This window comes from Octopus bimaculoides, chromosome 12 (assembly GCF_046866305.1).
Source record: "Octopus bimaculoides isolate indiv1 chromosome 12, ASM4686630v1, whole genome shotgun sequence".
Classification (NCBI taxonomy): domain Eukaryota; kingdom Metazoa; phylum Mollusca; class Cephalopoda; order Octopoda; family Octopodidae; genus Octopus; species Octopus bimaculoides.
The window spans coordinates 48,414,430-48,436,904 of NC_142939.1; the positions used below are offsets into that span (position 1 = coordinate 48,414,430).

Sequence of the window (22,475 nt, forward strand, 5' to 3'; positions counted from 1 at the left end):
CAACCGATGCTAGCATGGAAAGTGGACATTAAACGATGATAATGATGATGATGATAATATATATATATATATATATATACACACATACACACATACACACATGCATATATCTATAGAATCTTCTGACAGCATTCTAAAAGCAACCGTATTTCCTTCAACAAACACACACCACTTAAAATCACTGACCAAATATACCAGTGACAGACCTTCTGCATAACCGTTCTCATCTGTTTTCATGCCTCTTCTGTCTCTTCTGCTAATCTGACACATCTCTTCCACCTGTCTTCTACACATTCCTATCTGTCTTTCAACATCAAGGCTCTTCCCTAACTGTTTTGCTGTGTAATTTTTCTCCTGATCATCACTCAATCTTTGATATGTCCTGGAGACATTGACTAAACATAAATTACATTGATCTCACAAGGGCACTGTCCCTTCTTCCAAACTAAACCATAAACTAATTGTAGCAGTCAATATCTGTCATTCAAAACTTCTGATTATCTTTACAATATATATATAGCTGTATATTCTAAATTTGGGGATAATAAGGGACAGAACAATCCTGGCTAGAATAGCAGTCAAACAAGTATGTCTTTTCTTAGAAATCGAACCTTTCTCTAGAATTGAGTGGAATTTATGATTGATGCATAAATGAATTAATGCATAAATGAATTAATAAAACTTGTAAAATAAGATAGTTCATGTGTTATGAGATGAGTGGAGTGCTGTGATTTTGAGCAGTAGAACTCATCATCAAACATATTTAATAAATGTTATTATGGTCAAGTAAATTTCCCCTTGTTTCTTAGCTTCTTACTGATACATGTTGATGTAAAGGAAAAATGTCTCTCTCTATATATATTCAAACTATTGAATATAAGAGCAAAATTTCTTTCAACAAAACCATCTTTTGTCTGTCAAATGAAGGACATCATTAACCAGTGAAAGAGCTTGTATATAATTAGCCAACTCATTCAATGTAGCAGTGCAACTTCCCTTGACCACTTTCTTTCAAACAGTGGGCCACGTGTACTTTCTAAGATCTAAATTGCAGGCTATGATAACATACAATTAAGATATGATGGTCAGAGCTAAAAGCACAGATAAAATGGCTTTATTGTTTCAATCAGTTACCTACATAGTATTGTTTGCACTGCTCAAGTGGAGTTGACCAAAGTTATACAACAATAATAAGACAGACAACACATCATTGGAAATCATTGTTAATAACAACACATCACCACAAGGTAATATCATTAGAAGAAATAAAGGTGAGAAGAGGGGTCAGAGATCAGGTATTGTAGACAAAGGACATTAAACCAGGTAACCTACACAACAGAAGCTGTATTAATATCAGATACACGCATTCAAGAAAAGCAAATGATCAGTCTTCAAGCCCATAATAAAAATGATGATGATGATGAATATGGTGATGACAACAACAACAACAGCCACCAACACCACCACAACAACAACAACCCCTTGTAAAAAATAACCCTTACAAAAAAATTGTTGACTAGAAATAGAAGCAACTTATCAATAGCAAATAATAATAATAATAATAATAATAATAATAATAATAATAATAATGACAAAAACAACAACATTTACAACAACAACAACAACATAAAAAAGTAAACAGAAAATACTAAGTGACCAGAACAAGATAGAAAATTAGAATATTTAGGAAATGTAACATTAAGTGGAGGATGAAGAAAAAAAATAAACATTTCTCTAGAAATAACAGGAACATACATAGAGGTAGTTAGGAACAAATGAAGCAGACAGCAAACAACACAGACAAATGAAAATGAGGAGAGAAAAAATTGCACAAAAATCGAATACAATTCGCAATTAGATTAGTATTAAGTATTGACCTTAATGCCAAGAACAAAACAATGATCATAAACACATTAGTTGTCCTATTAATCAATTATAGTTCTAGCATAATAAGTTGGAAATTAAATAAACTAAAACAAAGTAGACAGGAAAACAATGTAAATTATAATATTCAGAAAGAACCAGCCAAATATTCAATAAAGACAAAATAACAATTGAATGAGGATGATTTATCTAATACGAAAAATACTATATAATACCTACAGTAAGAACACAATAAAAGTCAGTATTTTATAAGCTAGTCATGCAACATGAGAGAGCAAAAAATAAAATCTATTCTGTATAGATTACAAAGGAAGTAGATATGATGATATAAGAACTGGGATTACATACACATATATGCACACACACACACAAATATATATATATACACACACACACACACACATATACACACACATATATACATGCACATATATATACACACACACACATATATATATATATATACATATATATACATATATATATATATACATATATACATATATATATATACATATATATATATACATATATATATATATATATATACATATATATATATATATATATATATATATATATATATATATATATATATATATATATATATATATATATATACACACATCAACTATACATATATATATATATATACTTCCACATGAAGATGGCCATATACAATGATAAAAGTAGGAGGAGGTAGAAGTAAAATTACTGCATAAACTGAAATCTGTCTGCCAGATGAACAGAAAAATGGTAAATCCTGTTGAAGACAATGTAACAGAGGGGAAACTAGCATGTACTCCCTCTCTGCAATCACAAAACAGAAAAAAAAAAAAAAATAGAGGAATAATTCTTCTCTCAAAGAAGAAAATGATAAATTCCTGAGAATTTCCTGGAAGTATTGAGTAATGTATCTAGATGGATGGGAAAAAATGTCTTGCAATTTTATTTTATTTCAGAGAACTTAGCTGCTATTTCTAAAGTTTTAGAGACCATGTATAGGTTCTTGGTCTTTGCTTGGGGAAGATTGATCTATCTGCTTCTTTCTGTATAAGTGTTGTATATAAATTTTTTAGTGTATATAAATTGATAACATTTTATCACCTTTTCAGACAGCAAGAAATAGCTGTCAAATCTCCCTCAAATCACACGCTATCATTTCAAGTAAGACAAGAACACATAAGATATTGCATGTATCCCTGGATACCCCATTGTAAAACAGAATGCTTTTAAACAAAGGTTTGCTGTGCTGGATCAGAGTTGACTGTGAGCTAAGTAACAGCAACAACTACAACAGCAATGAGATACACAAGGGAGCATTTGTTCAGTTAGTTGACTTGTTAGCAACAGCAATTGAATCTCACTTGAGTTGTACCCAACAGACTGTCTTAAAATGTAAAGGACACTTTAGTCTATGTCATCCGTTTTAAAAAATTACCTGAAATAAATGATAAGATGGTCGTGACTGGAATGTCCTTGATGATATATCAGGCTGGTCAAAGAGATCTTGGATGCTAAACACCAGAGATCATTATACAAAATGAGATTAAGACCTGAACCTGTGCCAATTCATATATATATATATATATATATATATATACACACACACGCACACAAATGTGTGTATGTGTGCATGTGTATAAACATCGTCTGAAAGTCTACTGACAGCACTTAGAGCAGGTAGATGTCTATGCATACTGTTTACAAAGAGGAGTACTTTGAGGGGATATCCAACAGTGAAAAGCTATGTTCACATTTTGGTGTGGAAGAGCATGTTAAAAAATGTATGCAGACATTATAATTTCGATTGTCTTTATTTTTTCTATGCTCATAATAATTTAATATCAGCTTGGCAAGTCTTCACACACATCAGCAAATGTTTTGTTTACTGATTTCTATAGACAAGAATAGTTGTCCCCGTCTAGCTCCAAAGGAATAAGCAGGGTGTACTACTGAGAGAGTGAAATTATACCAAAGCACTAATGGCGTCTGATAGTCTTCTAATGTCATTTGGAATAACAGTGGTACGTGCACATATCATCGATAAGGAGACGTCATTCTCCAAAATGAAATTCTACAGCAAAATATGTTTACATTTTGGCAGGTGTGCAAGAAAAAGGGGAAAAATACATGTACACATTATCATCATGTTACCATCCACTTTTCCATGCTTGTATGGTCTGGCTGAAATTCATTGAGGCAGATTATCTACAGCCCCCTGATGTCCTTCTTATGGCCAACTCCCACCTGTTTCCAAATAAGGTAATATTTCTGCATTTTCAGATATGTTCGCATGAAACATTGAAAATAAAGGATAGCACTTGCATGACATTGGTGTTCATTTACAACTATCATATGTTGCCAAGGTAAGGAGAAACTAACACACACACACACACACACACACACACACACACACACACACACACAAACACACACACACACACAAATGATGAACTTCTTTCTATTTCCATGAACAAAACCAACTCACAAGGCTTTGCCAGTAGGCACTTGCCCAAGGTGCCCAACAGTAGGATTGAACCTGAGACCATGTGGCCGGCATCTACACATACACACATGTGCACAGTTTCTTTGATATGGAACCTAGTCCTAAGCTGGAACTTTAGTTTATCAATCCCTCAAGGTTGATAGACAAAGCTGACTTTAGCAAAATTTGAACTCACTGTGTAAAAGGCTGTAACTTAATACAACACTTTGTCTGACACTAATGATTCTGCCAATCCACAGCCTTGCTCTAATAATAATAATAATAATAATAATTGGTACAAGAGCATAAATTCCAAGGAGGCAGTAGTAAAAACGAACCATTAGAATCTAAGTAACAGAATTCATAGAGCCCCAAGTAAAATTGCCTTAGGGTACTCAATTATATTCCCTTGTGATGGGAGTTCAAATCCCACTTGGGCTGGTCTTCATTTTCTTCATTCCGTGGTCAAAAAAATACGTAAGTTAAATTCTGAGGTTGATGAAATGAACTAACTCTCCCTCACAAAATTTAGTATCTTGTACCAATGTTAGGCACAATCATTACAATTATTCCTGATGGAGATCAGTGGAATAAGAGAAAAGAAGGAGCACCAAACAAAATTTTATTGTTTTGTTCTGACTCTATACATTCTCAGTATTCTGTGACTACCATTCCAAGGTTCAAAGAATCAACGCCAGCATTGCACTGATTACTAATTTGATTCACCAATCATTTATTTATTTATTTATTATTATAATAAAGAATAAACTGTTATTATTATCATTATTAAAAAAAGGAAGTGAGCTGGTACAATCATTAGCATGTCAGACAAAATACTGTGCAATATTTCTTCTGCTTTATGTTCTGAGTTCAAATTCTGCTGAGGTTGAGTTTGACTTTCTTCCTCCTTTCAGGGCTGATAAATTAAGTACCACCTGTGCAATAAGGTCAAGGTAATCAACTAGCCCACTCCTTCAAAATCTTAGGCCTTGTGGTGATAGGAGAAAGGCTTATTATTATCATTTCATGTGCACCATTGCTGAATTAACCATTAAGCAAAATAAGCACGTGCTTAGGGCATTAAGGGAAGAGTAGACATCACAGAAATGGTAAATGGTTTACAATACAAAAGAAATCACTTTAATATTTGGAATGCTTAATATCTACTAAGTACAGAAGTAAATGTATTATGTAGGACTAATTTTGAGGGTCTGATCAAAGACTTAGCAATTTAAAAAAGTTGGAAACTTTTCAAATACAAATAAAGTGGAAGTATACAAAAAGAAGCATTATGTTCCATCTTAGTGTCAATTTTGTTTCATTTTGAAAAATAAAAATTTCTTTTATGGTTTATCATTGTTTATATTTTGAAATACATATATGTGGGGGTACCAAAATCTTTCAAGTGCTTAGGGCCTCTATGGATCTTAATCTGGCCCTGATGTACACTTTATTCATAGAATGGAGGGTTATTCTTCTAGTATGATTTTTTTCCCCATTTGAAAGTAAAAAAAAGAATTTAATGCAACAAATGAACTTTGCTTGCTGATAATATATTCAAACATGGAAACTAAGTCAAGAACATCCCCCCACCCCAATATTTTAACAAAAAAGAAAAGAAACAAATACACAAGAATATAATTATATGTACTTTAAAAAATATACAGAAAATACAATTTTAACAAGTAATTATATCTTTTAATTTAATTTTTCACACTATAACACACACACACACACACACACAAGCAAATATGTTAGCAAAAATTTTAATGGTGAAAACACAACTCATTTGCCCATATTGCTAGTAATAAGGAAAGTTTAAATATGAATCAACTACCAGAGGAAGGATAGCATAGCAGAAATAAATTACCAAAGCAAATGCTTTCTTACCTGAAACTGTTTCCAAGTGCAAGAGGCAAGCAACTTACTTCTGCATTGTAAATAAAGAGGGGTTTGTCTATTCTTCTCAAAAGAAAATTTGAAGGAAACTCCCCAGCCAATGTGCGAAAAGATATGATTTTCATCAACTCAAGCAAAGCATATGGGAGTATTTCCTTTGTCTCCAAGATTAAAGGCATGGCATTTTAACACACCTAGTTCACCTAGTTCGTGTACGACACACCTGCTGACAAGCTTGTACTACAATATATGGAGCAGAAAGGTATTGGCAATGGTGCTGACCCTTGACTTATTGTCACCTTTGCAACACAATACAACAATATGGTGATTGCTATGGTAACTGACATGTGACAGAAAGAGACCTGTATGAACATACAAGATTAATGAGCCCCTAAAATCACAGGGCCTCTTTGAAGCTGAGCCCCATAATGGGTACAGAAGAAAATCATGTGACTAGTGGTACAAGACAGAAGACCTAGCTTCTACATATGTGATAGTAAGAAGTATTTAAGAGCTTACTGCTGTAAGAAGCTAGAGATGCAGGGTTGTGGGAGAGTGTAGGTCACAGCAGCAGAGCAAGCAACAGCAGGCTCCAGAAATGGCTAGCTCTAGTTCTTGACCGCCACAAGTCACATTGCAAATTGGAGTTTCAAAGATGGTCAAAGTATGTGCTTTATCCTCAGAACCAGAAGCCAATGACAAAAAAGTGAATGAACAAGAATTTAAGGACTGTGAAATCAAATCCTACCACTCTTCCACTAGCACAAACCCTTCATATTTCTACAATGGCAATAAAACAGAGACTGGAAATAGCTATCAAATAAAACTGGATAAAAAAAAAAAGAAAAGAAAAAAGAAAGCAGAGCAGGAACAAGGAGCCCAAGCAAAGCATGCAGAACAAACAGGGAGACACACCTCATTCCCAGAAGAAAGCAAGACAAGAAGCCCACTTCTTCCTTTGAGTTAACAGTGTAAGGAACATCGAACAATGATCTGAAGGATTTCCTAAATGACACGCAGAAGGAGAATAGAACTGAGAAAGTGCTAGTTTGCAATGAGATGAAGGCAGAATATAATGAACACTCAAAGGATTGATTGTTGACAAAAACTACAGCAGCTCTTTATTGGTAGTGGTACCTGAATTATGTGGAAGATGTGGGCTTCTTCCTATCTACTCCAATACCTCAAATGTCCATGGACATATTTGAAACTAAAACATTCTGAGCATCATGACGTGTACATGGGAGTGCAAAATAGTTACAGTTGTAGCAGTGAGAGGCTCTAATCTAACTTAGGTGGCAGTTTATCACCTGTGTGCCTATAGGTTGACCTTATTTTTTGTGTATGCATGTGTGTGTAGTTGACTATCCTATATATATATATATATATATATATATATATATATATACTTGTTTCAAATTTCTTAATATGCTTTTATATAAACTGTATAATGTTCTTGCCTCACTTTTCATTTTTATATAATGATGTTTCAACATCCCTTCATGTCCTTAGAACCTTTATATTAATTTTATATAGCCCTGTTGGCATAATAAAAGACAGCTGCTAGTATTGTTATTATTATTATTATTATGATTATTATAATTATTATTATTAAAGGCGGTGGGCTGGCAGAATCGTTAGCACACCGGGTGACATGCTTAGCAGTATTTCATCTGCTGCTATGTTCTGAGTTCAAATTCCACCAAGGTCGACTTTTTCCTTTCATCCTTTCGGGGTCGATAAGATAAGTACCAGTTGAGTACTGGAGTCGGTGTGATCAACTGTCACCCTCCCCACAAAAAACCACGCCTTGTAGTAGAAAGAATTATCATTATCATTATTATTATTATTAAATCCTAAATAAAAAAACAAAAAGAATCCCCCCCAAAAAAAACAAATTATTATTATTATTATTAATAAGGAAGTGAGCTGGCAGAATTGCTTACATACCAGACTAAATGCTTAGTGGCATTTTCATCCATCTTCACATTCTGGGATCAAATGCTGAGATCAACTTCGTCTTTCATGTTTACAGTGTTGATGAAATCAGTCCTAGTTGAGCAGGATTCAATGTATTTGACTGGACCCCTTTCCCAAAATTTCAGGTCTTGTACTTATCATAGAAAGGGTTATTATTATGCACATGTGTGCATGGAGCTATCTACATTATGTGCACTTTGCATGAGAAAGCACTGAGATACATTCACTGAAATTTTGTTGATATTCCTAGTCAACTGATCATTCAGTGGATTTGCACTTTTGGAAACATGCAGAATAAGTAAAACCTTGCTTGGAAAACAAGTTACGGTTAGTGACAGGAAAAGCATCCATCTGACTTAACCCTTTTGTTACCAACCCGGCTGAAACCTGCTCTGGCTCTGTAGTACAAATGTCTTGTTTCCATAAATTTTGAATTAAAATCTTCCACTAAACCTTAGTCACAATTTATGTTCCTAACACTAGCTTAATGATAACCAAGTTATTTTACTAAATTCTCTGTTATATTTAAAATAACTGAAAGAAACACAGAGTATCTCAAAATAAATACGGTAACGAAAGGGTTAACATAATATGTATTCATGTAACCAATGCTACCTTAGGAAAATGGATGTAGAAACTAATGGACAAACATCTGTACCGAAGCAAAAAATCAGTATTTGTGTAAACTTTATGATATATAAATAAGTGTGTGTGTGTGTTTGTGTGTGTGTGTGTGTGTGTGCGTGTGTGTGTGTGTGTGCATGTGAATGTATATGTGCGGGTATATATATATATATATGTATATATACATATATGCACACACACACACACACACACACACACACACACACACACACACACACACACACACACACACACACACACACACAAACATATATATATATATCTTTCTCTTTATAAAGTAGAATGTGTTATGCTTTGTTCAATAACTAATGTACTTATTATCTTTTCAGAAATCCCCAGTTATCTTTTCAAAAACCTACGCTGTGTAAGGTTTATTTGACTCATATCAGTGTACAGCAAGTAAAAGATTAACGTATACAATGAATTAAGGATTTGTTTTTACAGATCAACACATGAATTTTATCATTTGAAGCATAGAAAAATACAGTCTCATTTTCAGAATAAGTAGGAAGCTATTGTTTTTTTTTATTCATATATTTATTTCAAAATTCTAACTATTGTTTCTTCAGCTTCATTCTCTCAAATGCCAATTAAGTTGTTTTTTTTTCTTTCTTGTTACTTTATGTTTTTTTACCTGATATTTAATTTTAATTTTAATTTTATTATTATCATTATTATTATTATTATTGTTTTGTGTTTTCATGAGTAACAACAATTATCTATCATTTGTAAAGATTCATTTTTGCAGTCAGCATTCTCATTACGGAGCCAAATTCTTTTATTAATCTTAACAAGAATAACAGAATCACTTGAAATGCTGATTCTCTGTAGATGAAGCATGATGGCATATACACCTAACAGTTGCACTACTAACACATGTTGATGAACATCTGTCAACTAGTTCTCAGCCTGTCATCATCATCATGCTTTCAAACATCAGTGAATTATACTAAATTCAATAATGCTAATCGACAGTAAATCCAATTCAAAGTACCTCAAACCGAATGATTTTAAGCCTTATAATCTTATAGGTTCCGGCATGGGGATGTGGTTAAGAAGTCCACTTTATAATCATGTGGTTTTAGGTTCAGTCACACTTTTCGGCTCCTTGGTCTCAAGCTGACAGAAGCCTTGTGAGTGGATATAGCAGACAGAATCTAAAAGGACCCTGTTGTGTGGATATATATACATACATACATATATATATATATATATATATATATATATATATATATATATATATACATATAATGTATGTATGTGTGTGTATGAATATATGTGTGTATGTATATGTATGTGTGTGTGTGTGTGTGTATATATATATATATATATATATATATATATGCGTATGTGAAGCATTTTGTTGTTCAGCATGCTAATAATTCTGCCAAATCACTCTATTGATGATAATGATGATGATGAGGATGATGATGATAATGTTTTCAAATTTTGGCACAATGCCAGCAATTTCAGGGGAGAAGTAAGTCGATTATATTGACTTCAGTATATGACTGGTACTTATTCTATTGACTCTAAACGGATGAAAAGCAGAGTTAGCCACAGTGGAATTTGAACTCAGAACACAGAGATGGATGAAGTACTCCTAAACATCTTGCCCACCTTGCCTGGTGTGCTAATGATTCTTCCAGCTCACCACTTTAAGAATAATAATAACAATAATAATAATAATAACAGCAGCAGCAGCAATGTCAGTTTAGGTTTTGAAAAAGAGTACATAAGACCTTTCATCTACTCCACCACTGCTACATTCTAGGACATTAATGTCTTATAGTTTAAATTTTTCTTTGAACACAAAATCATTTTCCTTACTTTCAACAGTCGGATATTTTGAAAGTAAACCGTTTTGTTTTTAAGCTAAGCATTGACAAGCATTTGGACCTTGAAATGAGTAGCTTTTAAGGAAAGTGCTGAACATTTATACATTTTAAATCCCTGTTAAGTCCCTGAATTTTAAGCTCCTATATTTTAAGCCTCAACACTTTAAGTTTTAAGTAAAAGATTGAAAATGTTATCAAGTTTTGAACACCAAGATATTTAATGTTGTAAACATTCATATTTTAAGCTCAGTATATTTTTAGTTTTAAACAAAACAGTGAAGGTTTTGTCAGACCCTCAACACACAAACATTGTAAGTTGTAAATAGGTTGACATTGTCTTTTATCCTTCCGGGATTGACTGTAAAGTACAAATCAAGGAGTGAGATTGATAGAATTGACTAGACCCTCCTGAAGAATATATGGCTTTATGCTAATGTTAGAAACAACTGATATCAAGAGAGATTGTAAGTTTCAATAAGTTGGGGTTGTCATAAAAGGTTGAACAGCCATAGCACTTTCAGTGGAGAAGTTATAATAGAAAACAAGTCTGTTAGATTAAAATTTAAGACATGAGAGAATAATATATTTGAATGTGGTAATTGAAAGGTTTTGCAGAATCTACCTGAAGCATAAACTGTCATGGTTCTTAGTCTTAATATTATTAAGTGGTAAGCTGGCAAAATTGTCTGAGCATTGCAATACAAGCTTTGAGGTATGTCTTCCAGTATTTTATGTCCTGAGATCAAATCCTGAGGTTAATTTTTTTTCTCATCCTATCAAAGTTGACGAAATAAATAACTAGTCAAGTACTGAGGTTGACGGTACTGACTAACCCCCACCCCCTCAAAAATTGCTCTCCTAGACTCAAACTTTAAAACCAGAGTACTAAACTGACAGAACTGTTAGTGATTCAGACAAAATGCTTAGCAGTATTTCTTTTGGAAGTTTATGTACCGAGTTCAAATTCTGCTGAAGAGTCAATAACATAAAATGCCAGTTAAGTACTGGGGTTGATGTAATTGACTAACTCCTGCCCCCTAAGATTGTTGGCTTTGTGCAAAACTTTGAAAGTATAATGATTATTATGATCATCATTATTCTTATCATTATTATTATTATCATTATTATTATTATTATTATTATTGAGTGAGGGAGTAGTGCAAGCCATCAAAGTGACACTGGGGTAAAATATATGAAGCCCATTATATCCATCATGACTACCCGTCTGATAAGGGTACACCAGGCACATGCATCACAAGCATATGTGCGCGACATGGTGATCTCATATCAAAATAAACAATGCATGACCTTGCAGGTGGGTCCCAGTTAGAATTTTCTTCAGGTCGAGTTGCACATCCCGCTCAAAAGGTCCCTGAATAAGGTTTGTTTAATGATGTTGAGCAAAATACTCATGTTTCCAAAGGTGAATTATTCAAACCCCAAAGAATTCCTCTGAACACATGGCTATGATGCTCCCCCAATACTTCTGATTATGATCAGACATGTACATATCGTCAGCCACCAAGGGACATGCTCAACTGGTTAAGGTCAAACAACTGACAAGCAAATCTGTGGTATTAAGCAGAATATTTGCTGTAGCCCATCTTTTTATACGAAGACAAAACAATGTACATGATAACACTTCCAATCAATTAAGATCAGAAACCATGAGAGCCACTGCCTGGTAGTGCATCCGGGCATTTTTTTATTATTATTATTATTATTATTATTATTATTATTATCACTACTCTATCAAAGGACCTATGTTCAAAGTGTGAAATATTTCCATTCCACACAGCAACCAAATGTACTGAACCTACACATTTTCTTGGTTCTTATAATCACTGCTGCTGATAGTGATTGGTTCCAGTTCCTTGGATTTAGATTTTACTTTTACTAACCAACCAACCGACCAACCAACCAACCATCATATAGGTTTTCAAAGGAGCCTTGTTTTTTTTTTGTTTTTTTTTGCTTTTTTCTTACCCAGTATCCTCTATGCTCAACCATTATTTTCAACACTGAAAGATTTTATGGGTTTTTTTTTCTTTTTCATGTCCTCTATTCTCTCACTAACACTTTAACACCTCACAGCTTAGATTATGTCTGAAATTCCATTGATAATACTTTATACCACTTTGTTCTCCCATATCATAAATGTTTATCTTAAAATGTCTCCAGCTACTTAACAGCAAACACCTTTTAGCTGTCTGGAATATATTCATATTTTCCCCACTAAGTCTACCTCAAAGAAATCACCGGATAAGTTATCTGTCTCAAAAGAATAAGGCTTCATTCTTTCTTATTCTTTTCTGCTTCTAAGTTTCCTTTCTAAATTTAGTTCTAAGTGGAAATATTGTGAAAATCTGAACAACTACTAATGATTTATTGGCCAAAAAGTGGCAGCGAATATAAATATTCTTGAAGAGCTTGTTTATAGTGTTTGTTCTAATGTGAAATTAATCATGCCAAGAAATCGGGGGGGGGGGGGGTGACAGTTTTGCAGTTGTGAACGGATTGTGCGAGGAGGAATTAAAAAAAAAAAACCAATATAGATATATATGTACATATATATATTTACATATATATATATATATTTATATATATATGTGTATATATATGTACACCTATACATATGATTAAACTACTCACCGCGTTTTACATTGCTGGACCCAGCTGAAGAATAAAAAAAAAACATACAAAACTTTTACATTGATGTCTAAATTTTGTTTTCTAAAGAATTTTTCCAAACACAAACTACAACACATAAAATAAACACACACACATATATATATATATGCATGCATTAATACATACATGTATATATATATATATATATATATATATATATATATATATATATATACATGTGTGTATATATATGTGTATATACAACATATATATATATACATATATAATATATATATATACATATATAATATATAAACATATATATACACACATATAATATATATGCATACATATACATATATATACATACATATATATATATATATATACACACACATACATATAAATATATATATATATATATAAATATATATATATATATATATATATATATATATATATATATATATATATACACACACATATAACAAGCAGAGCAAAATATAAAAACAGCAAAATAATTTTTTAACAAAAGTAAAATAAAGCCTTGATAAAAGAAAACGTTTTTTTTTTTTTAAACTACACAATTTTATGAAACAATAAAGACAGAACAGAAAAACAGACACAAAGAAAGAACCTCCCCCCACCTACAAACACAAACTGAAAAACAAAAGAAGATATTTGTGCAAAAAAAAATCAGTTAATAATTCAATTGTTTCATGAAAAGAAGAAAATATAAAATTAAATACAAACAGATATACATAAATGTTATGACATGGTATTCAGAAATGAAGATAATTAATAATAATAATACTAGTAGTAGTAGTAGTAATCATAATAATAATAATAATAATAATAATAATAATAATAATAATAATAATAATAATAATAATATGAAGAATATTATACTTATAATAATAATAACAATAACGGCTATTAATGGCTTCTAATTTCTTACATAATGAAGACTCTTAATGAAAGCAATAAGAACAAGAATAATAATATTAATAATAAGATTAATATAATGAAGATTATTAATAAATAAATAAATGAAAATTTAATGATTATATTTACAACAACAACAACAGCAATAATAGTACATGTAATTTCAGAAAGGACAGTGACAATTCCACAATATTCTGCAAAATATAAACTACTCCAGCAATCAAATTTGAAAAATTGTTTAAATTAGTTAAGAAATGAATAAGTAAAATTCATAAAGTCTGTGTATGCGTGCATGTGTGTCAGTGTATGTGTGTGTGTGCGTGCGTGTGTATAATTACTAGCAGACAACAGCAAATGGAAAATAAAACACTTGGCATTTCTGAAATTAAATGAAAGCCATCAAGTTTGAAGGATGTTATTGTAGCATTTAAGGAAAGATAAGAGAACAATATAAAATAAATTCATATATGTATACACATATATTGTATAGATATTAATGTATGTGCGTATATATATATACATACACATATATTGTATAGATATTAATGTATATGTTTATATATGCATTATATATATATATATATATATATATATATATATATGTATGCATACACATATCTACATAAATATATGCATACACATATCTACATAAAAATATGCAAACTTATTTATGTGCATATGTATGTGTGTATGTATGTATATATATATTTATAAATATTTGTACATAGCTACAAACACACAGGTGCATACACACATGAACATATATGAATACATAAAATGTATACCAGCATCATTATCACTTTATATCTGCTTCTCCAAGACGGCTTGGGTTAAACAAGAATATTCAAAGTAGTTTTTCTAGGCCAGATACCCTCTTTGGTGCCAACCAATTTTTGTTGCCACTTTTGACATGCAGTGATACAGCATACTATTTCTAAAACACACACACACACACACACTCACATACATGCACACACATATACATGAATTAACAGACTCATATGAATTATCACATGTACATAAGAAATAACACCAAGTGCACTACTCAGCATTTTTGGAAATAATGTGCATAAACAATGAAGCACTCATGGCCCAAGAGAAAACTGCATAAAAGAGAAATCTGACAGTGTTGTCAAGAGAAAGATGTGTAGGTATGGAGGATATGTAGTGTGTGTAGAGGATGGTGATTGGACAAAGAAATGTCACATGATACATATGGAAGGAAGTGGCATAAGAGCTATGTTAAGGAACGTTTGGGAATAAGGGATGTAAAGGGTGATCTCAGGGCACTGGATTTCATGGAGGAGATGATGTATGACTGCACAATGATATATGATATTGTGATGGAGAGGACATATCCACCCTGTACACATATACAAAAATGGATGGAAAGTGATGATGATGATAATGATGATGCAGAGGAATGAGATATATGCTTCAAGCGCATGCATATATAATTATATATATATATATATACATAAAGAAGAACACACAGAGGAAGAGAGTAACTGATAGATATTGAAGTATATACATATAGATATGTGTGTGTCCATATCTATTTATCTATCTATCTATCTATATACATACATATATATGTATGTGATTGTGTGTACGCATGTACACAAACTCATATACACACACACTAGCACAGAAGAAATTTTATTGTAAAGGAATTTACAAAATTATAAAATAGCTGAGATGATAAAGTTTAAAAGCATTCACATCACGGGACTACATTTGTATACATTGAATGTAAATGAATGTATTTCGTTCAATAAATATAAAACAACAGAATCCAACTTCCTTTATGTGGATTGAAACCATATATTTGAATAAACATTACCGCATAAGATGGTATAAAAATCCACATTATCATGATGAAGTACTGAGAAATGGCATGAAGCGTTTCACATCAAACTAAATAAGTGTATTTAGGAAGAACATGCAGAAATAAAGATAAAATGTTTCTTCATACTGGGGCATACACAAATTATACTAAGGTTAAATTTGTTAATTCAACAGAGGGTAAATAAACTGTGCCCCATAAGGTGCTAATATTAACAACAGCGGTAATATTTTCACACTATACGACATTGAGCTGGCAGAACTGTTAGCATGCTGGGAAAAATGCTTAGCAGCATTTCATCTGTCATTATGTTCCGAATTCAAATTCTGCTAAGGTAGACTTTGCCTCTAATCCCTTCGGGGTCAATTAACTAAGTACCAGTTGATCCCTGGGATTGATGTAATCAATTTATTCCCTCCCTGAAATTGCTGGCCTTGTGGCAAAATTTGAAACCAATATTTTCACAGAATTACGCAGTATTGTGAATGACATACTACATTTTACTGCACCACAATGAAAATAGATGCACATTTAACATTTAAATCTACGTCTAGAAAAATTTACCCCATGCCATAGTCAGGCTAAATCTGCAGTCAATTTCTGCTATTTTATGTTAAATTTACCAATTTAGCCTCTTGTACATTGGTTAGAAGCTGCTTACTATAACTGTACTGCATCAACCTCATATATATATATATACCTTGTAAATATAAAATCATGTATTTAAATGTTATGATCGTATTTATTGCATTTTATCCTTACATAAGTGGTCAACCTTTTGCTTTTGTGGAGTTTTTACAATACAAATTCCAAAAGTATATTGAATGTGAGAAATAATTTTTCTTCTGTGTATTTATATATGCATGTTCTTCCTATAAATACACACTACCATCCAATGCACTGAGCAGTGCAGGAGAAACTAAAGCTTACACACATTACAAAAAATATACATATATCTAGATAGACAGAAACATACACATATATATGAATATAAGCATATATATGTAAACACATAACTATACACACACTCACATATAAATATATATGTATACACATAAGTATATACATACATATATATATTTATATAATTTAATGCCCATGTTCCATAACTACATTCAAACATATATATATATATATAACTAGAAACATACATGAATGCACACTTATATGCATATACATTCATTGTTTGGACAACCTCAACACAAAATCTAACTAATATTGTACAATATTTTGGTAAACACACTAAATTGATATGCATTTCAGCTTCCAAAGCCTCTTCAGTAGAGGTCGGTGTCACAGTGATACTACCAGTCAACTGGGTTCAGGCAAGAATTATATTTCAAAGGAAAATTCATAGTCTGGGTATAAAAGTTGTTATGTTATGCTGTGTATATCATAGAGCTATATATAGTTGTTAGAAGGAAATCAATTGAATGAAAAATGATTTAAAGTTGATGAAATTGTAAGAAATGTTTTTCTCATCCTCAAGGCAAAACATTCTAAATCTCATTTTCTGACTTCTTTCTTCTCTTCAGTGACTTGTTTAGGATTAAATCCATTTTATCCAATTCTAATAAGTTGAGGTAGATAATGGATTGCAGTTTCCACTTGTTATAAACCTTAATTTGTAATAAGAAAATATATTTAATTCTAATGAAAGGAGTGAAAAGAAGATAGATGTAAGTGTGGAGAGAAACAAAAGCAGACTGTTCTACCTTCAGAATGAAAGAAAAAGTAATTCTAATTTTATCCACATCAAAACCCTTTTGCTAGCTAATTAATATATTTTTAATTGAAATATTTTGCCATTTTTTTCTATTAATTTTTGAGAATAATAAATAATGACGAATTTAAACAAATATTGATTTCAAATTTTGGCACAAGGCCAGCAATTCCATGGGATGGGCTAAATCGATTACACAGACCCCAGTGTTCAACTGTTACTTAATTTATCATCTCTGAAAGGATGAAAGGCAAAGTAAACCTCAGCAGAATTTGAACTCAGAATGTAATGACAGACAAAATATCACCAAGCATTTTACCTGACATGCTAATGTTTCTGCCAGCTTGCTGTCTTTTTTAATCAAATAATATAGTCAGGATTGAATTGGTGTTGGAAATATCTATTAATATGAAAGCTCAATGGAAAGTTTTTAATTTAAGTCAGTTTAAAATAGTAAGTTTGTACCACAACACCAAAGTGGTCTCAAGTGGATTGGCATCAGAACGGTTAAACTGGTTTTCATCTACATTAGTTCTTCATAACAACTATACACAACTTTGTCCATGACATATGCAACACAAGTACCATACACAAGCCATGAAATATTCCTTGACTCAGAACTGCATTACTTAATGTCCCACAGAAACGAGAAAAATACTTTTGTGCGTGCGTGTGTGTGTGTGTGTGTGTGTGTGTGTGTGTGTGTGTGTGCGTGCATGGCACACACACATAATTATACAATGGACTTCCACACAATTTCTATCTAGTGAGTTGTCTCGAGAGCATGATCATGATAATGATGATGATGATAATGCTGAATAATGAACTGTGTTACCATAGAAGGTATTTGCAGAGACAATTCAATTGTGATAAATGTGTAATTTACTTGTAAAATTTACAAATAATAATGCAATATTTTTTCCGTTTTCTGAAGTAAGTTTAATTAATTCAATTAATTCAACAGTAATTCGATAAATATAAAAACTAGTTTCTAAATGTTTTAATTTTGAATTTATTATACAATTTAAATATTTATAAATATAAATCTGTCTTGAACTTATATCAATTATTAAATTTCTTTCTACCATTATTTCCAAAGTGTTAATTAAATTTTTATTACATAAGACTTGAAGTACCTTTTTACAGATAAATAGCTAAAATTCTCAAAGAACACAATGGAAATAAATACTGAAGTGATAGTTCTTGCGGAACTTTGAAGTAGAAATACAAATCAGAAAATATGTGGAACGGTAGAACCTGTAGCATTCTAAAGGAGGAAGTACAACAAATCTTTGATGCAATACCAATCTATTTTCCTTCTTTTACATGAAGAGTGCCATCCATCTGTTAAATTTGTAACAAATATTTGTTAAATGAAAGAATGAAGCCTGCTAAATTAAAAAGACATTATGATAGGCACTGACCAGTCTGTGTGGTCAAAAGGTTTTCTTTCCAACAGCATGGTTTCAGATTCAGTCCTAGTTTGTGGCAAGTGTCTCCTACTATAGTCCCTAGCCAACCAAAGACTTGTGAGTGAATTTGATGGGTGGAAACTGATAGAAGGGCTCTGCCTGTGTGTGTGTGTGTGTGTGTGTGTGTGTGTGTGCATGCATGCATCTCCCAGTCTTGACTTGTCATAATGGTTGTAAACGTGAGTCGGTGATACAAACAGTCATTCATTTCCAAGGCACAAGTCTGGGCAAGGTTGTTTAAGGAAGCCCAGCCTCCCCTCCCTACGCCACCAATGTTATCCGAGGGAAAAGCAAAGGCTGATATAACTTGGCACCAGTGACATTGCATCTCATTTCTATTGTTGAATGAACTGGAACAACATGAACACAACACACAGTCCAGTCCAGGAATTGAACTCACTACCTCATGATTGTGAGCCTGATGCTCTAACTGCTGAGCCATGTGCCTTTACATTTCCAGTATTCTGCAAAAAGATATCTAACCATGGTAAAGTACTACTTTGCCTGAGGTGTTTGGGTATAGAGCAGGGAAGACAAAAATATTAATGATGAGGTATCTGGGTGGACCTTTAAGGTGCAAGGTGAGTAAAAATGATTAGGGCAGCAGGTGGGCAGAGGTTGCAAGAGTCTATGGGAGAGTGAGAGATGGAAAATGGATGAGGTTGTGAATTTAATGAATGAAGAACAGGTGGTGAGTGGATGCAAAGTGGTGGGGAGGGAAGAGTAGGTGACAACTGTAAAGACTGAATAGAGTTGATAGGTGGATGCAAAAAATGGTTAATAAGGAGTAGAGTTGACGGATCTTTTTTAAAACGGGGGCCACATTTTTCCTTAATGTTTTACGTAGTGTTTTTGGTACCGAAAGACTTTCAAACTTCGTATACTTATCTATTTTGTGTTATAGAACTGAAAAATATTTTTGTATCCGAATTTATTTCATGTAAAAAATTCTTATTTCGATAATTTCAACCAATCACTGACAAGTATTCAGTTGTTTACATTTACTCCTTTGGCTCATTAAGCGATGTAAAGCGTATTTAATCTCCATACCTTCGTTTTATTTGCTTTTTTCATTTTAAATTTGCTTTAACCCTAACCTTAACTCTAACCCTAACCCTAACCCTAACCCTAGGGTTAGGGTTAGGATTAGAGTTAGGGTTAGGGTTAGGGTTAATTGTTTCAGAATCGTTTGTTTATGTAGTCTGCACTTAATGTATATCGGCTGAATGGACGTCAGTGATTGGTTGAAATTACAGAAATACAACAACTTTAACATGGAATAATTTATGGATTTCGAAGACTAAGAGAAAAAGATGTTTTATATGACACATTCTACCAGTGTTCCAAGTTTCAAAGTGTTTCGTTAATGAAAAATGTGGCCCCCGTTTTAAAAAAGATCCGAGTTGACCTATGAAGCATGGTGGGGAAGAGTAACAGATATAGAGGAGATGCAAAAGAAAGATGAGGACAAGTGGTTGGGTAGGTTGCATGAGTTGAGTTTGGGGGGAATAGAGAGGCAAATGTCATGCATGGGAAGAATGTGAGACGTGGCGATGAAGAAGGTGAGAAGATGGTGGCAAGAGTTGAGTTGGGGTGGGCAATAGGCTATAGGATTAAAGTGTATCAGGCCTTACGAAAATATGAGTGGCTATCAATGAGATGAGTTTTTAGACTGGTATACACACAAAAATAAAGCAATTTATTACATTTTTGCTTTTTCATCTGAAAAGAACTTAACTCTTTGCAGAATTCTTTTCTGATAAGAGCAGGCTTTGCATACATTAAATTTGAGAGCTCAGTTTTTAATTATTTAAAATTATCTCCCATCTTCCTTGAGAGTCACTAATAATTTTCAGCACCTAGATGAACTGTGAAGAAAGATGAAGCCAGAGTTGTGGATGTGCATGTGTGTATATTTACTTTTAATTATAATACTTTTAATTTTATCTGTTTTCCAATATAATTTAGTCACTTATTGTCTGTAATGTAAGCAAACAAAACAAATGATAAAGATTTTCAATTTATCACCCCCTCCTCATTTTTATATAGCTTTGTTTCATTTATAACATCATATTTGGTAACATTCTCATATGTGTTTCTACAGCATGAATGGATGAATCCTGCCAATAATAAACAAATTATTATTATTATTATTATTATTATTATTATTAGAATAATAAATTATTACTATTATTAAAACACATTTGTTGTATTTTCTGGGGCTGGAATACTTTTTTTTGGTTTTGACTTTTTTTTAGATTTTTTGCATTTGGTTTTTGTAAAAATACTTATAAGAAATTATAAAAATAATTAAAAAAAGGAATAATTAAATTTATAAAATTTATACTATCATCAAATAATATAAACAAAGAAATATATGAATGTAAATTCACACACACACATATAAATATTCATATATATATATATATATATATATACTTACATCTACATATATATACATAAATACGTAAATATTTACATATACATACATATATACATACATATACATACAAATATATATATATATATATATATATATATATATATATATATATATATATATATATATATATGCATGTATGTATATGTAAAATGATTAAATAAATAGACCTACAAAAAATAAAATAAATAAATATATGACCTGAAAGGAAATAAACTCAATTCAATTATTATTTTGGAAGGAAAAAGAAAGAAAAAATATTATTATAACATGAAATATATTAAAACACATTTTTAAAATTAAAAATAAAATCAAACAGAAGCATAGACGTAAATAGATTTAACATATAATAGAAGAAAATGTTTTAAGCAGTTGGGGTCAATAAAATACATATTGTTTATTATATAATGTGAATCGAATATTGTTGTAAACAAGTTTCATCTCCAGAAAGAGGCATGCAACTGCATTAGGACTGAAAAGGGTGTTTTGAGATGTAAAAGCAGAAATGATGTTGCTTGATAACAAATGTTCTTTGATTATAGGCTGGAGTATAGTGGCTAAAATATAGATTAACTATTGAAAAGAATTCTGTATTTTCAGTTTACTGTTTCATAGTTGACCGGCATTGGAACTGTGACCTATGACTTTTCTGGGGGTTTTTATTAATATTTAAATTTTTTTTTT

At 31.8% G+C, this 22,475-nt stretch overlaps 1 protein-coding gene across 25 annotated transcripts in view; it reads right to left on the reverse strand.

The window, feature by feature from the left end:
- LOC106879854 (zwei Ig domain protein zig-8) overlaps window positions 1-22,475 on the reverse strand; it is a 550,351-nt gene that overhangs the window by 122,640 nt on the left and 405,236 nt on the right. For 22 of the 25 annotated variants that reach the window (XR_016243846.1, XR_016243844.1, XR_016243843.1 and 19 more), the window contains one exon: window positions 13,387-13,410. The exons of 1 other annotated variant lie outside the window; for it this stretch is intronic. Coding sequence is in view for 18 of the 24 variants with exons in the window: in XM_089361027.1 (XP_089217153.1) it covers window positions 13,387-13,410 (24 nt within the window). In the remaining 6 variants the exon portion in view is untranslated. Of the gene's footprint in view, window positions 1-7,172; window positions 7,277-13,386; window positions 13,411-22,475 lie in introns of those variants that run through there. 2 more of the 25 variants (XM_089361020.1, XM_089361015.1) reach the window with 1 other exon arrangement.